Source organism: Zosterops lateralis, assembly GCF_965231275.1.
Source record: "Zosterops lateralis genome assembly, chromosome: 7".
Taxonomy (NCBI): Eukaryota; Metazoa; Chordata; class Aves; order Passeriformes; family Zosteropidae; genus Zosterops; species Zosterops lateralis.
The window spans coordinates 1829523-1847967 of NC_139767.1; the positions used below are offsets into that span (position 1 = coordinate 1829523).

The 18445-nt window shown below is 45.3% G+C and overlaps 1 protein-coding gene across 1 annotated transcript in view; it reads right to left on the bottom strand.

Annotated features, from left to right (window-relative positions):
• Positions 1–18445, bottom strand: part of DRC11 (dynein regulatory complex subunit 11) — a 98598-nt gene continuing 80153 nt past the window's right edge. Inside the window, exons 16-19 of the mRNA XM_083864600.1 lie at positions 10481–10567; positions 8014–8191; positions 5113–5351; positions 1–550 (exon numbers count right to left, since the gene is read on the bottom strand). Of these exons, the coding sequence (XP_083720726.1) occupies positions 428–550; positions 5113–5351; positions 8014–8191; positions 10481–10567 (627 nt within the window). The 3' untranslated portion in view covers positions 1–427. The remainder of the gene's footprint in view (positions 551–5112; positions 5352–8013; positions 8192–10480; positions 10568–18445) is intronic.

An 18445-nucleotide genomic window follows, 5' to 3' on the forward strand; every position in this document is an offset into this window, starting at 1 on the left:
GTTTTATTGAGGACTGTAAGGCTTTAGACCCACAGATATATAAAGCAGTTAGTTTTATAAAGCATATAGGATATTAAAGTAATGAAAGACATTAAAGTGACATCAATTTTTAAGGAGAGTTACTTGCCGAAATAAATGAGTGTGGCCTGAAAGTTGATGGCATGTTACAGGCCTGAGAAATGAACCCTTCTGCCCCCCTAAAATCTCAGAATAAATAATGCTTGAGCAAGCCAGTGGTCATTAACTCTTTATCCTCTCAGAGCTACATGTCACATCTCGTCTGATTTTTTTTAACTTTGAAAAATTCATTTGGAGAGGAATTTCCTTCCCTGGAGTACCTAGAACTTGAGGAGCATTAATCTGCCATGCCTTCCCAGTGGAGCAGAGTTATGGCTGGGTAGGGCCAGCTGAACAATCCTTGACGAAGTTACTTTTTCCCTTTTCCTTTCTTTCCTTTTTCTTTTCCTTTCGTTCCTTTTCCTTTTCCTTCTTCCTTTGCTGCCTGTGCCGCGGTCCACGCTTTCCCCATCGGGGTCTTGGCATACCAGGCCTGGAGAATCAAAAAGCATTTGTATGTTTTAATAAAATTTAAAAGAAATAAAAAACCAGGGCAAGGCAGACCACTTAAACATTTTACTACTATAATGGAGCATTCTTTTAAAAACCTCCCAAACCTCTTAAAATCCAGGCTGTCTGTTGGAGAAGCCAAAATGAAACCCTCAGATCTCTTGAGAACATTATTATTACCAAGAAGTGCAGCAATTGATCGAGCTGAGTCTCATTAACAGCAATACTTAGCTGGGCCATTTGTGTTGCTATAGTTATGGAAATGTTAAATTCCATGATCAACCCTATTTCCAGAGAATATAGCTCTTGTCAGAGTTCCCTCTGCTCCAGGCTTGGCAACAGACAAATCATCCCCTTCTCGTGCCTCCGCAAATCGATCCAGACAGCTTTGATTTCGATGAGGGAGCTTAGGAAGCAAAACAAACCCCGAACATTAAGAACCTGTTTATTGCTTTCAGATGCCTGTTCACAGGCCTGTGACTTGTAAATGATTCTGGTGGAGTTGCTCTGCAGCCTTGCCCAGCTCCTGGGCTGTGATGTCAGGGAGGCAGCTCTGGGCTGTGTGAGAATAATGTGAAGGGGAGGCTTTAAAGTCAGCACTGGGTAGGAATTACTCCTTCCCTGTATGTACAGGGACCTTTCTCAACAAAGTCCTGCCTAAACCAGAGATTCAAATCCTGCCAGGCATTGACCATGACTGATAAAATGTCTTCCTTCTTGACCATGGGCTGCCATTCAATGCCACATCTCTGCCTCCTCTGCCCATGTCATCTCCAACCTCCCTCCCTACATGACACCCTGCAAAGTCTGCCTTTTCCATCTGATCCATCCCAAACCCTGCTTCCACCCTGAGCCTACTAAGGAGAATTTGCCTTGTCCACTTGCCCAGTGTGTGTTACAGGAGGAGAAGCTGGAAGAAGAGGTATTGGAAGGCTACAGGGAAGGAAAACCCCACATGTTCCTCTCCTGACCCCAGATGGTCCTTCTTGGTGTCATCTTTTCAAGAGCTTCTTCTGGGCCTCAGGAAGGGCTGATGATGACAGGCACCCTCCAGATAAATACTGCCAGCAGGTGGCTGACAGGGGCCAAACACCCAGCTGGCTGGTGAACACTGCAATTCTGCCTTCACTATCTAAATTAGCTGAGCACTTCTCCAGAAACCCTGTCCTCACTGATAAAAACATCCTCCAGCCTCCTGTGTGCCCACATCTTGGCAGGCCATGGATGGTGGTGGGCAGGAACCCCACAGCTCCCAGTGAATTTTGCTGCCTTAGTCCCAGGCTAAACTATTCCTGTTTTTGGGAGAACAACTGAGTTGGATGTCTTGCTGCTTCTGGCCCTTCCCATGAGAGGGACGAGGTGGTGATTGTGAGTTTGGGCTCCACCAGGAATTGCCTTTCTCCAGCAGTATCTGAGGGGAGCCAGGAGAGCCCAGTGATATCTCTGGACCTGAATGAGGCTCCATCAGGCCACAGAGATTTTATTTCTCCCCCAGTTTGTGTCCTGTCCTGGGTGTAACACCCTCCAGACCTTAAGTGGGAGGTGGAGAGAGTAGGAAAACTTTGCCAAGAGCTTTCTGGGAGCTTGGTGGGGTGGAAGGAGCTGTTTGTGGGGTGATCATCTCCCTGTCAGCTCTGGGTCAGTGGCAAAGGACTTGGAGGCGTTTGGCAGGAGAAGCCAAGAGACTTGGGATCTCTCTTTCTGTTCTCTTCCCAGTTCTTTGTGCAAATATTTCAGTGCACGACAGTAACTTTTCGTCTTTTTAAGTGGTATAACTGTTCCATGAGATGAATGAAACCACCCCGTCAGACACAGCTAAAATAAAAGTCCATTTATCACCAGCATCTGAACTGGGGATGGAAGTTACTGGGAGCAGTGACTGACCAGAGTTAAAACATTTGGTTTCTGGAGGAATGATGTCCACAGGCTTTGGAATGGGTTTTCTTAGGTATTTCTGTGGCTGCCCCTGGATCCCTGGAAGGTGCTCAAGGCCAGGTTGGATGGGATTTGGAGCAACCTGGTCTAGGTGAAGGTGTCCCTGCTCATGGCATGGGGTGTAACAAGGTGAGATGTAAGGTCCCTTCCAACCCAAACCATTCCATGATTTTGGTCCAGTCACTACCAGGCAGAACTGGTGTGGTTAGCTGGCTTTGCCTCTCCAGAAGTCCTTTCTTATGTAAGGATTTGTATCAACCACCCTGGTGCACTCATGTGTAATTTCAGAAAATGTAGATGTGTAATTGGGGCAGAAATTTGAGTAAATGGAAGGGAGAAATCACACTGTCACAAACTTTGCATTATTTATACTCATTTTGGAACACTGGCAGAATATAAATGTCAGACTGGGAGATTCATGCTTCCAGGGAAGAAAAATCAAAGATTCATCACAAGGCTAATCTTCACTTTGAACACAGTGTTTTAGCTGCCCCACTTCCACAAGGGACAAAGCAAAGCAAGGGGAAAGGTCCAGAAATGGCAGTGATTGGGAGCTTGGGAAGAGGGGCTTCTGTGTGAGGAGAGAATGGGGATTACTGGAGTTAATTAATGCACAAGGCTATTTTGACAATCCTCTTCCCCTGTGCCATATCACAGGTGCTGCAGCAAGGCTCCATGACATTTAAGGGAACCAAAATTCCAGGAGATAAAAGGAAATACTTTCTTAAGGGCTTTAATTAATGCAAGGAGATGATTGCCATGGGATACTGAGGACAGGATCATTTGAGCTGTGCTCCAAATGAAGCGCTGCCTGAGCACTTTGTGCTGTACAAAACAGGCACATTTTATGGTGACTGGGATAATATTTTCAAGTTAAATTCGCACTAAATACTTGCTCTCATGTTTCAGGGTACAAATGGATTACTACTTGGAGCTGGGAATGATGGAGTATTTTTTTTCCCTCTGCTAACTGAACCATTAGCCTTTCCCTGAGGAGAGATATTGGTTTAGTGAGGAAGCATGAGGAAAAAAAAAGAAGAGTTATTTGCCAAATATCACAAATGCTGCCTGTGTTGAGTGAGCCAAATGGCTCTAAATGGAAATGAGGAAGTACTCAGCAGGGCTGGGAGAAATATGCACTATCATGAGGTCAGCAGGGGAAGAAGCCTTGGAGAAAGTTGTGAGAATCAGCATCGTGTTTGTGGTGGGAGGTGCTGGGGGATTCAAGGAGCAGGAAAACAAGGAAACCTTTCAGCCAGGGAAAGTGAGGGGTTTATAAGCAGAAGAAGTTATTTGGGGGTATGGGATGGAGAAAGCTCTTTTGGGGTCTCCTGGAGCAGTTCAGAGGTCTTGGCTCTTTGGGAGCCTGATGCCTTAAGTTTTAGCTTTCATGTTTCCAGATTCTGTGCTCCCTAGAGGTGTAGTTCTGAGCCTCATATTAAGTGGTAGTAAGCTCTCTTTACAGAGTAGGGAGACAAAACAAATCCTTTTCCTGCTGAAGGCCAAGGACAACAAGTACTTCCAGGCCCAAAAGCACAAACAAGGGTGGGCTGAAGAGAGAAACAAAAAGGATGAGACTTCACAACCTGAAGCTGTAATTGGACAATTAAACCCCAATATACAAATGGACCAAAACTTATAGAAGTGTGAGACCTCGTGACTGGTCATTCATTTTATGACCATTCTAAGTCCACCTTGGGTGTAGTCCTGGTCAGGCTCTTGTCCTGCCCAAGGCATACCCTTTAAGGCCTTTCAATAAATATCTGCTTTATTTTCTAGCTCTGTTCAGTCTCTGTTTCAGGTCAGCCTTCCCAAGGCATCAAGCCCCTGGTGTGGGCTGCCTGCAGCTCCCTGGGACTCTCTGCCAAGTGGCCAAGGGTTTTGTAGCATTTACCAGGCTTGAGAAGGTGATCCCTGGATATTTAAGGCATGTGGAGAATTACAGAACCACAGACTAGTTTGGTTTGGAAGGGTTAAAGCCCATGGGCAGGGACACCTTCCACTATTAGCCTCATCCAACCTGGCCTTGGACACTTCCAGGGAGCAGCAACAGCTTTTCTGGGCACCCTGTGCCAGTGAATAAAATACACCTCAAATGCTCTCAGTTTTGCCCTCAGGATTTTATAGACCCGAGGGCAGGAAGAGAAGAGGGAAGAAACTCATTTATTTTAAAGCCTGAAATTAAAACTTTTAAGGAAATTCTTGTTTGAAATTACTTAAGAGAGGGGCTTAGATCTTGATCCCTGTGTGGACACTGAATGGCCAGGTGTTTTGCCTTCTCAAGGTGATACATTCAGGCTTTCTGAACACAGCTCTCAGAGGTGCTGAACACCTCAGAAGGACAAAACCATGGAATTAATGGTCCCCGTGTGTTTTATCCACGCACATGGAGGCCACTCTGCTCAACATGAGCAGCAGCAGGTTCACCAAAGCACTCTGCCAGCTGTGCTGCCAAGATAATGACTGGTTTGGCACATCCCCAGACTGGGGGAGATAGGTTTGGTGCTGTTGAGCCCTAAATTGTCATTTAAACAGTGAAGTCCCTACATCAAGTGTAGCTGGACATGGCAGGGAATGCTCAAAGACAGCCAACAGAACTCTGGGAGTCACCTGAAATGTTTCTTCCTCCTCTCTGTACACGGGGTCGTGTCTGGCCAGAGGGGTGACAAACTCAGCAGTCCTCAGTGGCTTCCTGTCCATCTGCAGCAGCCTCAGCTCAGTCAGCACGGTATGCACCACGTCCACAATGTGTCCCTGGGTGAAGCCATCCGACACATGGGCCAGGCAGTTCAGGTTCACCAGCTTGGTGAGGGCCCCACCGCTCTGCAGGATGTAGTGCTTCCACAGGGCTGAGCACCAGGACAGAGAAAACAGGCAGTGTAAAGACAGGAATTTGAGGAAAGATATCTTATTATTATTTACTTTGAAACCTGAAACAAGAAAATAAGGACTATGGATCAGGAAAGCCAAGATTCATTTTTTTGTGTGCTTTCCTTCATCTTCAGATTTGCAGCACAGAGGCCTTTAGGCATGTGTATGTTTTTAAATCCTTACTGATAATTTTTGGCCACCACTCAGTACTTTTCAGCAAGTCACTAAAGGCATATAAAGTAGGGTGGGTATGTATGTAAAAATGGAAGGAACTACTTGTGTGCACACACAGAACCTGTCCAGTGCTCCCATTTGGATGTGCAGAGTTAAGTACCATTACCAACAGCCTGCTTTTATTCCTCTGATCCTCATCACAGCTTATTCTTGCTGAACTGAGGACTGCTGGGGTGACTCCATGTCCCAAAGGCTTCCAGCTATGCAGGCAGGTGTTGCAAGGTGCAACTTTTCTGTGATTGGGGTTTTGCTTGTTACTTGAAAGGTGAATCTGGTTGTATCTTTCAGCTGGGAATCTCTGAGACATGATTGGTTTCTTTGGGGTTGTGAAGTGGCTGAGATTTTGCTTCCAAAAAGTAGGAATAATACCAGTCTTTTGGTTTGTTTTATGTTAAGTAAGGATCTGTTTGAGGGGAATTTAGGGGAACTTTGATGTTGTCCCCTTAGGCTTTACTTTAAAGCATTACGTAGAAATATTTAGAAAAAATTAGGAGGGTTATGGATAAGAGGTTTAAAAGTTTCTTGAATGAGACATTTTGAGTCTGGTGTGCCTGAATGCTCAGGTTTAGCATGAAGATGTTGGGTGGAGGTTGATGCTGCTGGAAAAGCTGCCCTGCTCTTCCCTGGATTGCCACGTCGATAGCACGGGCTGGAGCCCATAACTATTGACAGCTCTGCACTGCATTTTTCACTCCAGCAAATTGTGGTCTCCCACTTGAGCTCGATAAATATTGGCTGAATCACTAATTCATAAAAGAGGAATTGATGCACACAAGAGGAGGCACGGCCATACCTTGTGTGCTGCAGCTCCTGGTGCAGGTGTGTAACACAAGGCACTGCCTTGCTGGGTGATAAATGGCAAAAAATCAGTATGGGATTGTGAATCTTCCAGTTTAATGATTTCCATTGTATATTTACTGTTCCCACTGAGCACAGATTGGAATACTCTGGTCTGTAACCAGAGGGAGGGTGCAGCAGACAGGTAGCTGTGCACTGTGGCTTACAGGTATTTGTTATGTTGTTATTTTTCTGTCAAAACAAGTTTCTTTCCTTCTCAAATGGGGTGTCAGCACTGAAAAGTGTGCAGGCTTGGGAGGTGAAGATCCTATTTCCATAGAACTTCAGGGAAGGTTGGAGCTGAAGAACAAATCAGGCACTGTCTGAAATGGGGCAATGTCAAAGAATTAAAGCTACAGGTTTATCCTGCTTTAAAATGTCACAAGTTTATGTTTTGGGCATTATTAAGTGTGCAGTTAAAATTCCTTGAGCTGGCCAGTTTTTTTTTGGACTCCAAGTCTGTGGTGAGAGTCCCAGAATGTGACAGTTCAACCCCCAGAAGCGAGCACAGATAAATTCAGCTTCTGTCACCTCCTTTCTCTGGGTTTTGCTCATGTCCCCTTATCTCTCAGAGATAATTCCTCAGAGCTGTAACCTAACATGGAACACATGTTCCCTTGCTTGGTACCATTTCCCATCCACAGCAGGGAAATGATGGAACGTGGAAGAGATTTACAATGAGCTTGGGCTTGCCCAAATGTGCATCATCTGGGTCTCTTGGCTGCCTCTGAGGGATGCAGGATGAAACTGGACTGCACAATGTGTTTGTAAGAGTTTTGTGACAAGGTGACACTGTGGACAGAGCAAAGAGTACCTGTGTGGCAAGGCCCCTGAGCCAAATGTGTTTTCTTTCATTGTTACTTACTGCAGACTTCAGGGTGCTTAAAATCTCAAAACATTGGAAGTTTGTTTTATTGGACCAATTTACACGGCTAGAAAAAAACCCCCTTGTCTTTTCTTACAAGCTTTCAGTCTCAGTACATAGAATATTCAATGAATTTGTTAGAATTTGGGAGGTCTATCATTTGATAGACCAGACATGTAAAATCACGGATGCCTCTACAATTTCTCTCGTGATCTGTAAGCACAAAAAGTGGAATTTGTGAGAGGGGAAAACTTAGTCCTCCAGACATGGTTTGGTTTTGGAGACGTTGAGAAATTGTGTTGTTTAGAGTGTGGAGACTGGAAATTCAGACCTGCAAACTGGAACTAGAAATTCAGAATCTCTGTGCTAAAAAAAAAATTAATAAAAGCTTAAAATAGAAAATGTGTGCTGAAGTAGGATCTTGTGCTTCTTACAGGGGGGAACCAGCTCAGGCTGAGCTTGGTGCACACTAAACTCATGGAAAAATGTGAATTGCTGGTGAACAGTATTTTAAACTCTTCTTCCAACTCCTACTTTTTGTATTTAGCCATTGGAGTAGCCTGTATTGATTTAACCTAAATTTTCAGGACTTGAGATACACCAGGGGCATGGCTTGAGCTGAAGGACAGTTCTGAGGATAACCAGCCAATAAACAAGAATTTTAAACAGTAGGAATAACCACGAGGATGAGTTGAAATACTTGCCAAATCTTGTGAGGTAGTCAGGCTTCGGAATGAGAATGATTTTCTGGTAAGCTTTGCAGAGAGGTCCCACACCGGCATCAAAGGGCCTTCTGGTGGTCCCCACAAGCAGCACCCTGTCCGTGGGCTTCAGAACCTTCAGGAACTGGGGCACCAGCCTGGCCAGGCGTTTGAAGTTCATCTGCAGCGCATGGAAATAGGAGAAGGAAAGAGTTGTTAACCAATGCTGACAGCTCAGAGTTAATGAGCTGGAGCTGTACCTGCTGCCTGCAACAGGATTTGGGGTTTTTTTAGTGGTCTGGTTGTGTTTAGGAGGAACAGATGAGATATCAACACAAGTTTAATTTCTCAAAACAAGTGGGAAGATTCTGCCTCCTCAAATTCAGGTGAACACTCAATTTCAGCTTCTGTTTTTGTGGGTTTGTGCCAGTGCCTTTCACTACTGAATTGACTAGTCTAGTTATTCAAAGGCAGGAAGGAAACAACTGATTTAAAGGAGGAAATCCTTATTTCCAGCTCAAGGAGAAATATTGCAGGGACCTGCACACCTGATGAACCTGGACAGATAGAAAATTGTAACCTAGTTTGGAATCCTCCCAGCTCTTGGAGGTTATGATTTTCTGAGTGTGAAAAATACACTCCTCATGTTTTGCTGTGTTTTCTAACTTGCTGAGAACAAAGGTTCTGGGAGCTCAGGGTTCATTGCTTTGCAATAGTTTACCACTTGAGTTTGTAACACATATTTAACTACTACTTACAAAACAGATGAGTATTGAGCAAAACCTTTTATTGGAGGGTTATATTTGATAATGCTCAAGTGAATATTGCCTGGAGAAGCCTAATCAGATTGTTGTTGGTGTCATTACTGTTAATCAATAAGCTTTCCCACAAGTTTTGGGGTAGAGCAGCACATTTCCCCCCCCCCCCCCAAATAAGCTTGTCAACACAATACATCTGGTGGATCATTCCTTTTCTTCTCATAGTCATGGGATAGATTTTCCAAGTGTGCCAATTGCTTAATCAAGACAAAGAACTGAGCATGCCTTAGCCTCAGGGCTGAGGGCTCCTGTGGGGCATGGGGCTGGCCAGAGTGACACAGCCAGCTCATAGTTTTGCTCCTGGAGGAATTGTCTCTCAGTCCTGGTGGCAGAAATGTCACCCTGGGATGAGCACAGTGAGTGATCCTTGCTTTGGCCTCTAAAGGCTGAGCTTAGCTTACCTTTTAGGACTGGGCTTAGTGGAAGATGTCCCTGCCCATGGCAGGAGGTGGAACAAGAGGACCTTTAAGGCCCCTTTCAACCCAAACCATTCCATGATTCTCCAAAATTCCAGCACTCCTAAGGGAGGTTCCCCAGAGTGCCCCTGACCTCTGCCTGTCTCCTCCAGGTTCATGTTCTCTCTTCTAAATATTGGATATGCTGTGAACTATTTGGGATGTGTGGGATTCCAAGCCTGAAGCCAAGAGCCTCCCACCAAGGAAAGGTCTTGGAATGGGCAGAAAAGCCAAAAGTGATACCCTGGACTCTGAAGTGGGCAGGACAAGAACTTTTTCCTCACCAATATCTAAGCAAGCAAGGATCATGAGTAATCCAGGGCATTTTTTGGCCCCTAATACTAATTTTAATACTCATCAGCATTTTCTGTCAGGGTTTGAACCCAAGAGAAAGGTTCCCTCTCACTGTAGGGACCACTGAGGGCATCAATCACACCCATCACCTCACCCAGCCCTGGCAGAGGGAATAGCCCCAGCCAAGGTGGGGCTGCCTTGTGTTGCCTTTCCAAAATACAGGCTTGTGACCATCCCACAGACACTCTAAGGAAATATTTAATTTTTCACATAAAGCTCTAAAAGCAAAATATATTGCCGGCAACAGGAACTGGGGTGAATTGCTCCCTGCTGTGGTGTTGTTGCTGTGACTATGGGGCAGTTTTCTTTCCAATGGGGAAGCCACACAGGAGAGGAAGGAATGGAAACAGTGGCATTAGGACTCCCGGGAGCCCAAAGAAAATAATCTGTAATTGTAACTATTTAACACAGGCTCTTTGTTTTTGCAGTAGAAATTTATCCTTGTTACTTTATTGTTCACTTTGGCTCCATCCAATTTCTCAAATTAATAGAGCTGAACAATTTAAGCTCATCTCAACTTTTAGCTTCTTGCCTCGTATTTTGAAATTCTCCATTATTCCCTTTTACTTTCCAGTGCACTGATGAGCAGTGACTGGACTATTTTTAAATGAAGCAAGGATAGGTGGAAGAGAGAAATGTGACCTCTGGGGAGCTCTTAAGAAGTCACAAGACTCTCTTAAAAGCTGAAAAAAAAAAAAAGTTAGTGAGACAAGCTATTATCAAGCAAGCTTTGGCAGGTCTGGTCATAGTGGTATGTGCTAAGCTAAGGAATACACTTGTTCCTTTGTGTGGGCTGTAGTGCAACAGGAGAAATTATCTGCACTGAAATAAAGGAGAATTCACCTCTTCTTCTCTCTTCGATGGCCCTTTGGAATACATTTTTTCTGTGTCTTGAATCCACACCACCGAAGGCTGCAATTCCTTGCCCACCTAGGAGAAAATGGGGGAGAAAAGGCAAGGAGCTGATGAAAACGGCTGCAATTTCATACCTGAGAGCCTGTCACTGTGCTTTTGAATCCAGATTTCAGCAGCTCAATTAGCCTGGCTTATTTTTTATCCCCAGGAATGTGCAGCAATCATGGATAGCCCTGCTCAGCAGCCTTGGCAAATCCAATTCCTTCTAGTTAGGAACTGAGCATTAGGAGCCCACCCCAAACTAGATAATTTTGTCTGCTGTACTTTATTTTTAATTTCTGAGCGCAAATTCTATTGTGTTCCTGCAAAAGGAAGCCTGGATTTGGTTTCAATGGAAAATCATGGTCCAAGAGCAGCTTTAGGCTGGGATCCCACCCTGGTCTTCTGGATGGGGAGACAGGCAAGGGATGGCTGTTGCATGAGAGGAAGGGCACTAACCATTAAACAAAACAGTTTGTCAATCTTCTGGTTGAAAGTCCAGCATTTAATTTGCAATGAGCCCAAGAATTAAAATTGAAAGTGGGGGGGGGGGGGGGAGGGGGGGGGGGCATTGTCCAAAAATGGATCTTCCTGTTCCAAAGTCAGAGGCACGATTCCTCTGGTTCACAGCAGGATGGCAGCAATGCTACAGGCTTTTCCCACATCCTGCACTCTTCCCCATTGCTATAGAAACGCCAGAGGTTGAGCCATTCCAGAGGTTTAGACATGCTGCTGCCAAATTTTAATCACTTTCCAGTGGCTCTCGGAGTTTGCTCAGCAACAAAAGTGATGGCTTGAGGAGTCAACAGTAATGAGAGAGAGGCACAGCATCCTTCTATCCTGCCTTTTCCTTTTCCATTTTTTTCCCCCTTTAATTCCCCCTAGTTGAAACTGCTGCTTCCAGGAAGGCAGCTTACAAAATCCACGGGCTGTGTACATCATAAGCTTCTGTCTGATTGACAGCCAGGCAGGAAGAATTAAGCTATGAGCGTCGTTGGCTCGCAGCACCACAGTTGATTTTTGTGGCTGTGTTTCAAACAGGGAGAGTGTCTGTGCAGGGGGACAGGAGATGAGGGCTGTTCAGTTGGTTTGCCCTGATGCTGATGGGGTGAAGGGGAAGCAATGCCACCTTCAGCGTGTGACACTTTCATGGATGGCAGCTGGGCAGCCCTAGGATATGTCGAGTGATCCCTCCAAGTCCAGAACAGTTGGATTGTAGAATCCTGGAATGGTTTGGGCTGGAAGGGGCCTCAAAGCTCATCCCATTCCACCCCCTGCCATGGGCAGGGACACCTTTCACTAGCCCAGGTTGCTCCAAGTCCCATCCAACCTGGCCTTGGACACTGCCAGGGACCCAGGGGCAGCCACAGCTTCTCTGGGCACCCTGTGCCAGGGCCTGCCCACCCTCACAGGGAAGAATTTCTTCCCAATATCCCATCTAAACCTACTCTCTGTCAGTTTAAACCCATTTCCCTTTGTCATGTCCCTTCAGGCTCTTGTAAATAGCCTCTCTCCATCCTTCTTGCTCTAAGGTGACCCCAAAGCCTTCTCTTTTCTAGGCTGAACAATCCCAATTTGTCTCAGCCTTTCCTTGTAGGAGAGGTGCTCCATCCCTCTAATCAGACTGGTGGCCTCCTCTGGACTCGGTCTAACAGGTCAGTGTCCTTCCTGAGCTTTTTCCTTTGTTGGATGGCAGGAACTCAAATATTTAGAGTTAATAGTGAAGATTAAAAAAAAATAAAACCAACAAATCAGAAAAGATATCACATCCTTGGGGAGCTTGCTCAGTGCCTGATGCTGCAGTGGGATGTGACAGGGAAATAAGAGTGGGGGGGGAAGGATACAGAGGCTGCAAAAGCTGTTGGCAAAGGTTGGGCTCTACTGGTGTGTTTGTTGTCCTTTTGGTGGGGTCACCACAGGCTGGGAGGTGCAGCCATTCCTTGTTTGGCTTGGAGATGGTTTCTGTGGTGAGCAGCCCCCCTCAAATGCAGCCTGAAGTCTGAAATCAGATTATGCCTTCATTTTAACTCTTGCAGGGGAACGCTCACTGGTGTCACACCTTCCATCTTCTTTGCCCCCTTTATTTCCCCACTAAATGGAAAAATAATGAATAAACTCAGCTTTGGCTCTTAAAGAGAGAATTCCCTGTGTTTTCTGTTTTGAGGCAAAGAGCTAAAGGTAGAAAATGGCCTGCATGTATTTGTTGCCCAGAAAAACAGTGGATGTTCCACCCCTGGAAGTGTCCAAGGCCAGGTTGGACACTGGGGCTTGGAGCAAACTGGGATAGTGGGAGGTGTGGCAGGGGATGGAATTGGATGAGCTTTTAGATCCCGTCCAACCAAACCATTCCATAATTTTTCAGGTGTTAATAGACATTAATATAACCCAATTCAACACACTGTGTCTGGACCTGGCTGTTTCTTCTTGTAAATCCAGAGCAGACAACCAGAATCCATTGGCATCTAATTTAAATTGCTGGCAGATCCGTAGCTGACTGTATATCCCCCTGTGAAAGTGCTCCATTTGAATTATCCATGGACAGTTTGAATCCATGGATAATTAAATGCACTGTACATAATTAATTTGTAATTGAAATTTTATTAGCTTTGCTGCAATTCCTCAATTTGTTGAAGCTGCCAGCAGATGGCCCCTTAACCCTTCTAATACCACACTGAGATTTGCTCTTCAGGAAAATCATTATGGAAAAGAAAAAAATCCCTCTCATCCTGCTGTCAACAGTCGTCAAAGATCAAACAGCACTTCTGAGAGTCTTGGGTTCAACTTTTCAAACCTGAGAGCCAGAGTTTAACAGTTAAATTGTTACGCTTGAAAATGCAGAAATTTGATTCTTGCCCAGCACATGTTGCACAAGGCTCCTCCAAGCTTGAAGGATTTGATGGAATTTCTTTTTAAAGGCCCAGGCTTTTTTGGAAGCTCAAGTTATTGCTGGAAACTGCTTAGTGCTCTTTAGTTTATACACCCAGAAATGCTGCACTGAAACCTGTGATTAGACCTTATCAGTGGGAGCATCACCAGGTAAATATTCCTGTGCTGCAGTTATGATGCCACTGTATCCTGGTTTGTGAGGCAGAAAATGACTTGCAACAGGAAAAATTTAATTTTTAACCTTGGGGAACACAGGTTCAAGCTGCTTTCTCACAGAAATCACTGTGTATCTGAGCACTGTGGATACTTAACGCATCAAGGTTCTAAGAATTCCAGCAGGCTGAGCTGCACCAAGAGCAGAATTGTTTTGGATGCTGGAAGAAAGACTCACTGTAGTGTTCCCAAATTTGAGCTGTAGTGGGAGAGTCCTGTGTGGAATGGAAATGCTAAAGACACAAAGAACTCTGTCACTGTAGCAGGACAAGCTCTTCAACCTGCCAGAAAAATGGTCTGGCTGAAGGGACAATATGAACAAATGAACATGAATCAGTGGGGAAAAAATAAATTAGTGGCAGGTTTCAAAATCCCGTTGCCTCTAAATGCTGGGCTTGTATCATTTAATCTAAATAAACTCCATCATATCCCTTTTTTTGGGTGTAACACTAGTACAGTCACCTCTGACTTGCTAAAGAGCAGACCCAAAGAGCCTGATAAGAGTCCCCCAGCACTGATGGTGCTGAAATATTTCTGGACAACATTTCTGTGCTCCTGCACAGCACACAGTGAGCTGCTGACACACACACACAGCTTCCCTGCTGGCATTTCCTCCTGGCCACCCCTCTCCCAACCTTTTAGCCTGGTCAGTACTGCACTAATAACGTTTCCCCAGGTGTGGCTTTGGGCACAATGTGTTCTCTGTGTGCTGCCCTGGCCCTGGAGAGGGGATGAACCCCCTGAGAGGCGCCGTGATTAACCCCCTGGCTGCCTTGTGCTCGTTATTTTTATTGCCCTGCAGCTAAACCCTGTGAACTACCTGCATTTTTTTGTCTTTGAATTGTGCATTCTCCCCTCTCCTCACTCCTTTCTGGATCTGATTGTGCTTTCATGCACCCTTCACTGCCCTTCCTTGCATCTTTCCCGTATTTTATGGGGACATAGGAGAGCCAAACCACTGCTTGGCACAAGTGGCACCTGGGGCTGGGAAATGGGGTTTAATTGAAATATTCCAGCGTGTTCTGGTTCACGCTTGAAGGGCGAGTTTTGTTTTTGGGGAGGATTTCTGGGAAGTGCTTCTCTGCTGGAGACAGATCCAGAGCTGACCTGGCAGGATTTGCCGTGGCTTTATGGAGAACACAAGTGCTCAAGCTTGGTGTTTGCAGCCTCTTTCAATAGTTTTCCTATTCAATATCAACCTCCCTTACATCTCCTCTGAATAGGCAGATTGAAACGTTGGTGTTTTCCTGCTCTGGTATGAGAAGTCATTTCCTCTGAATGACATTAAAATGCCTGCCTGGAGTAACACTCAAGCCTCTCTTGGATCAGGGCTGCTGTGTCTCCTGCAAGTCTCCTCCCTGAAAAGGGGAGGGGGGGGGGGAAAGAATTTGGCTTTTGCATCTGAAACAAATTAAAGTTTCATATTCCCCCCAATCCTATTCACTTGTTTAGGGCGTCTCCCACGATACAACTGCCAGCAGCCAACACTTCAGTTATGGAAGGAAAAGTTTCCTAATGGTCATTTTATGCTCTCCAGAGTTTCCTTTCATTACAGAAACTCTTTTGTTTGCACATAGGATAGGTAATCAGAAGTGTGAGGTGACTTCACCTTTATCACAGAGCACCATTAATCCTTATTTACTAAATCCTGGTGTTTAACAGTGGTTGTGTGGATGAGGAGATAAGAGGGAAAGAACTGTCACGTTTCCTGTCATTCACTCACAACTTGCAGTGCAAGGTCTGTATTTTGCTTGACTGACTCTCCACAAAGGCACTTCTGGGAAGCTGGAGTACAAAGCTGGCTTGACAACAGTTGCTGTTTCCGAAAAAAACTGCCCAGAAGTGTTTGATTATGGAGATTTGGGGAATTTTCAGTGATCTCTGCACACAGGGCCCTCTGATGAGGGGTACTGTGCTGGGTTAGGTAAGACTGAGAGCTGGGAATAATAAATATGGAATGTCAGCTGCAAGGTACCAGCTACTTCCATGGTTTGTCTGCCACATGTGCCACTGTCCAGTGCAGCCCTACAGTAATCCAAATAATCAGATTTTTGTACCACAGTGAAAAACATACTTTTTGGGGAGGGCAGTTATCACTGTTCAGCTTTCTCTTGTCAAGGAATTTGTTTTGAATGTGTGTTGCCCTTGTGTTTTCATCAGCTCGGGCAGCAGTAAAATTCCTGCAAATCAGGATATAGGAGACTCCTTGTCTTTTGATTCCTTGTAAAACTTTCTCCTTAATACATAAACAATTTTCCTTATTGCTACTTTTGCCCATTTCTTTTTGTCCCATTGCTGACACCTCTGGGCATAGTCTGACTCTGTTCTCTATGTTATCCCATGAAGCTCCTGAAAATAGCAAGGCAGAGCAGTTAAATTCCCTCTCACTCCCGCTTTATTTTAGCATGAAACAACTGGATTTGTCCAGGTGTGTCTCATACACTCCAACCCCCTTAACTCTCCTCTGGACCTGCTTGTCAAGGCCTGTGTCATCTTGGACACAGTGTCTAGTTGTGGTCTCATAAATGCCCAGTAACAGGGAATAATTAATTATTTTAGGGTGTTTGCTGTGTTCTTGCTGGTACAGGCAGGTTTTTGGCTGAGGTAGTGCTGGATGGACTTGGCCAGAGAGAGGGGAAATGAGGCACATTTGGTATTGTCAGGAATAAAGAGGTAGATTTTAACTGCAGAGGTGAGAGCCTGTGTGGGTGTAGGATTGTTTCCAGCCTGGCTCTGAAAACCTACAGAGTCGGAGCTGAAATCCTCAGCAGATGGGGATGGGAGAGGTGAAACAACCCAAGGAACTGGGAAAGAAAATGGAGCCCAGGGGATATGAATGATGCTAGGACAGGCCAGTGTTGTGTCATAGGGTCACAGGCTGGCTTGGAGTGGAAGGGATCTTAAAGCCCATCCCATTCCATGGGCAGGGACACCTTCCACTGTCCCAGGTGGCTCCAAGCCCTGTCCAACCTGGCCCTGGACACTTCCAGGGATCCAGGGGCAGCCACAGCTTCTCTGGGCACCCTGTGCCAGAGCCTGCCCAGCCTCACAGGGAAAGATGGAACATCCAGGAAAGAGAAACTCTGTGCTGTGTCATTGGCTCTGCTGTTAAAGCAGCAGAGTTTGAAGCAGTCCTGCTGTAGCAGTTGGAACAAGTCACCTTTGATAAGCAAGGCCTGGACAGCCCTGATTCCATGTGATTGTGAGCAACTCCATCCCAGTAACTCACAGGGAATGTCACCGTCCTTTGCAAGAGCTTAAGTAGAGAGAAATAAGCTTGGACTGCTCCCCATGATTTTGAGGAAGGGGTTGGAGAGTGTTTCCAGTTGTTTTTAATTAATGTGGGAAAAATGTAAGGGTTTGTATGTACCTGTAGGCACACACATACATTATTAATGTGTACAAATACACATTTTATGCATGCTCCTCTTATTGTTCTGATTATTTATATGCAAGTATACAAAAAAACCCTTGCTATCTTCAGCTAGAACGTTGTCCAGGAGTAAAAAGGCTTCCCTCACTTCTCCTGTGCTCAAAGTCCTTGTGCTTGGGCAAGGACAGTGTGTGCTGTGCCTGCAGCCAGACCTGAGCTCTGCCATTGATGAAGGTGGAGAAATGAAGTGGAGAAAGGTGAAATGTGCAGAGGAGAGGGACTGTTAGCTCAGGGTAATGGCTCTAAATTGTGTCAAGGAGTGCCAGGCCCAGTGTCAGTGCCACAGCATCAAAGGTGTGTGTGATCACAGCACTGTCACCTTGGGGCTCCTTGGGGATTGCTTTGCTCCTGACTGAAATGTGGCTTTTCTGGGAATGGAGGCACCTGCCACAAAACCTGCTCTAAGACTGGATTCCATAAAATATAGCTGATAAATCCCCAGCAAAGCCAATTTTAGTGGACCACTGGCACTGGAAAAATATTACATTTGGCTTTTCCCTGTATTTTTTTAATGTCTGGAAATTTTTACCAGCTCCCATCCAGAGCAGAAATGCTGAGGACTTAGAATCTGGAAGAAATCTTGCCAGGATAGTGGTGGTGGTTTTTTTTTTTTTTTTTTTTTTTTTTTTTTTTTTTTTTTTTGGGGGGGGGTGTTTTGAGTGTTTGGGCTATGTTCTTCACAGTTCATATGCCTGCTTTCATTTCCAGACTTCTCAAGACTTCTCATACATTTCTGTTCCTGTAATCCTGAACCAGAATGCCTTCTTTTGAAGAGCTTGCTGATAGGTAAACAGAGAGCAATACAGGGGAGAGAGCTCTTGTCCAGCAACAGTCCCAGAGAGGAAATTTCTGACCACCCCCAGCCTAGCATTTGATTAAATGCTGCATGGCAAGCATTCCTGGCTGATGTGCACATAAACAGAGAACAGAATTTGCTTTATCTGTGCTGCTTTTCATATTCAAGGTAGCACAAAGCTCCCATAAATCTTAATGTGAAAAATATGGCTGCTCCCAGTGATTTCTCCAGGGGCATTAAATCCTCTGCAGAGCTGCACACACTGCCTGTCAACAAGTGGTTTCACAGAATCATTTTGGTTGGAAAAGACCTCCAAGATCAAGTCCAACCTTTGACTTATCACCACCTTTCAACCAGCCCAGGGCCCTGAGTGCCACATCCAGTTGTTCCCTGGATATCCCCAAGGATGGGGACCCACCACTCTCTGGGCAGCTCCTTCCAAGGGCTGGCAGCCCTTTCCATGGAGAAATTCCTCCTGATGTTTCAAGCCCTTGAGGGCAGGGAAGGAATTCCAAATTGGGTTGAGCAGCTTTGATCAAGGTGTGCATGTTCCTTGTTATGGAGAAACTACAATTCTCTGTTTGTC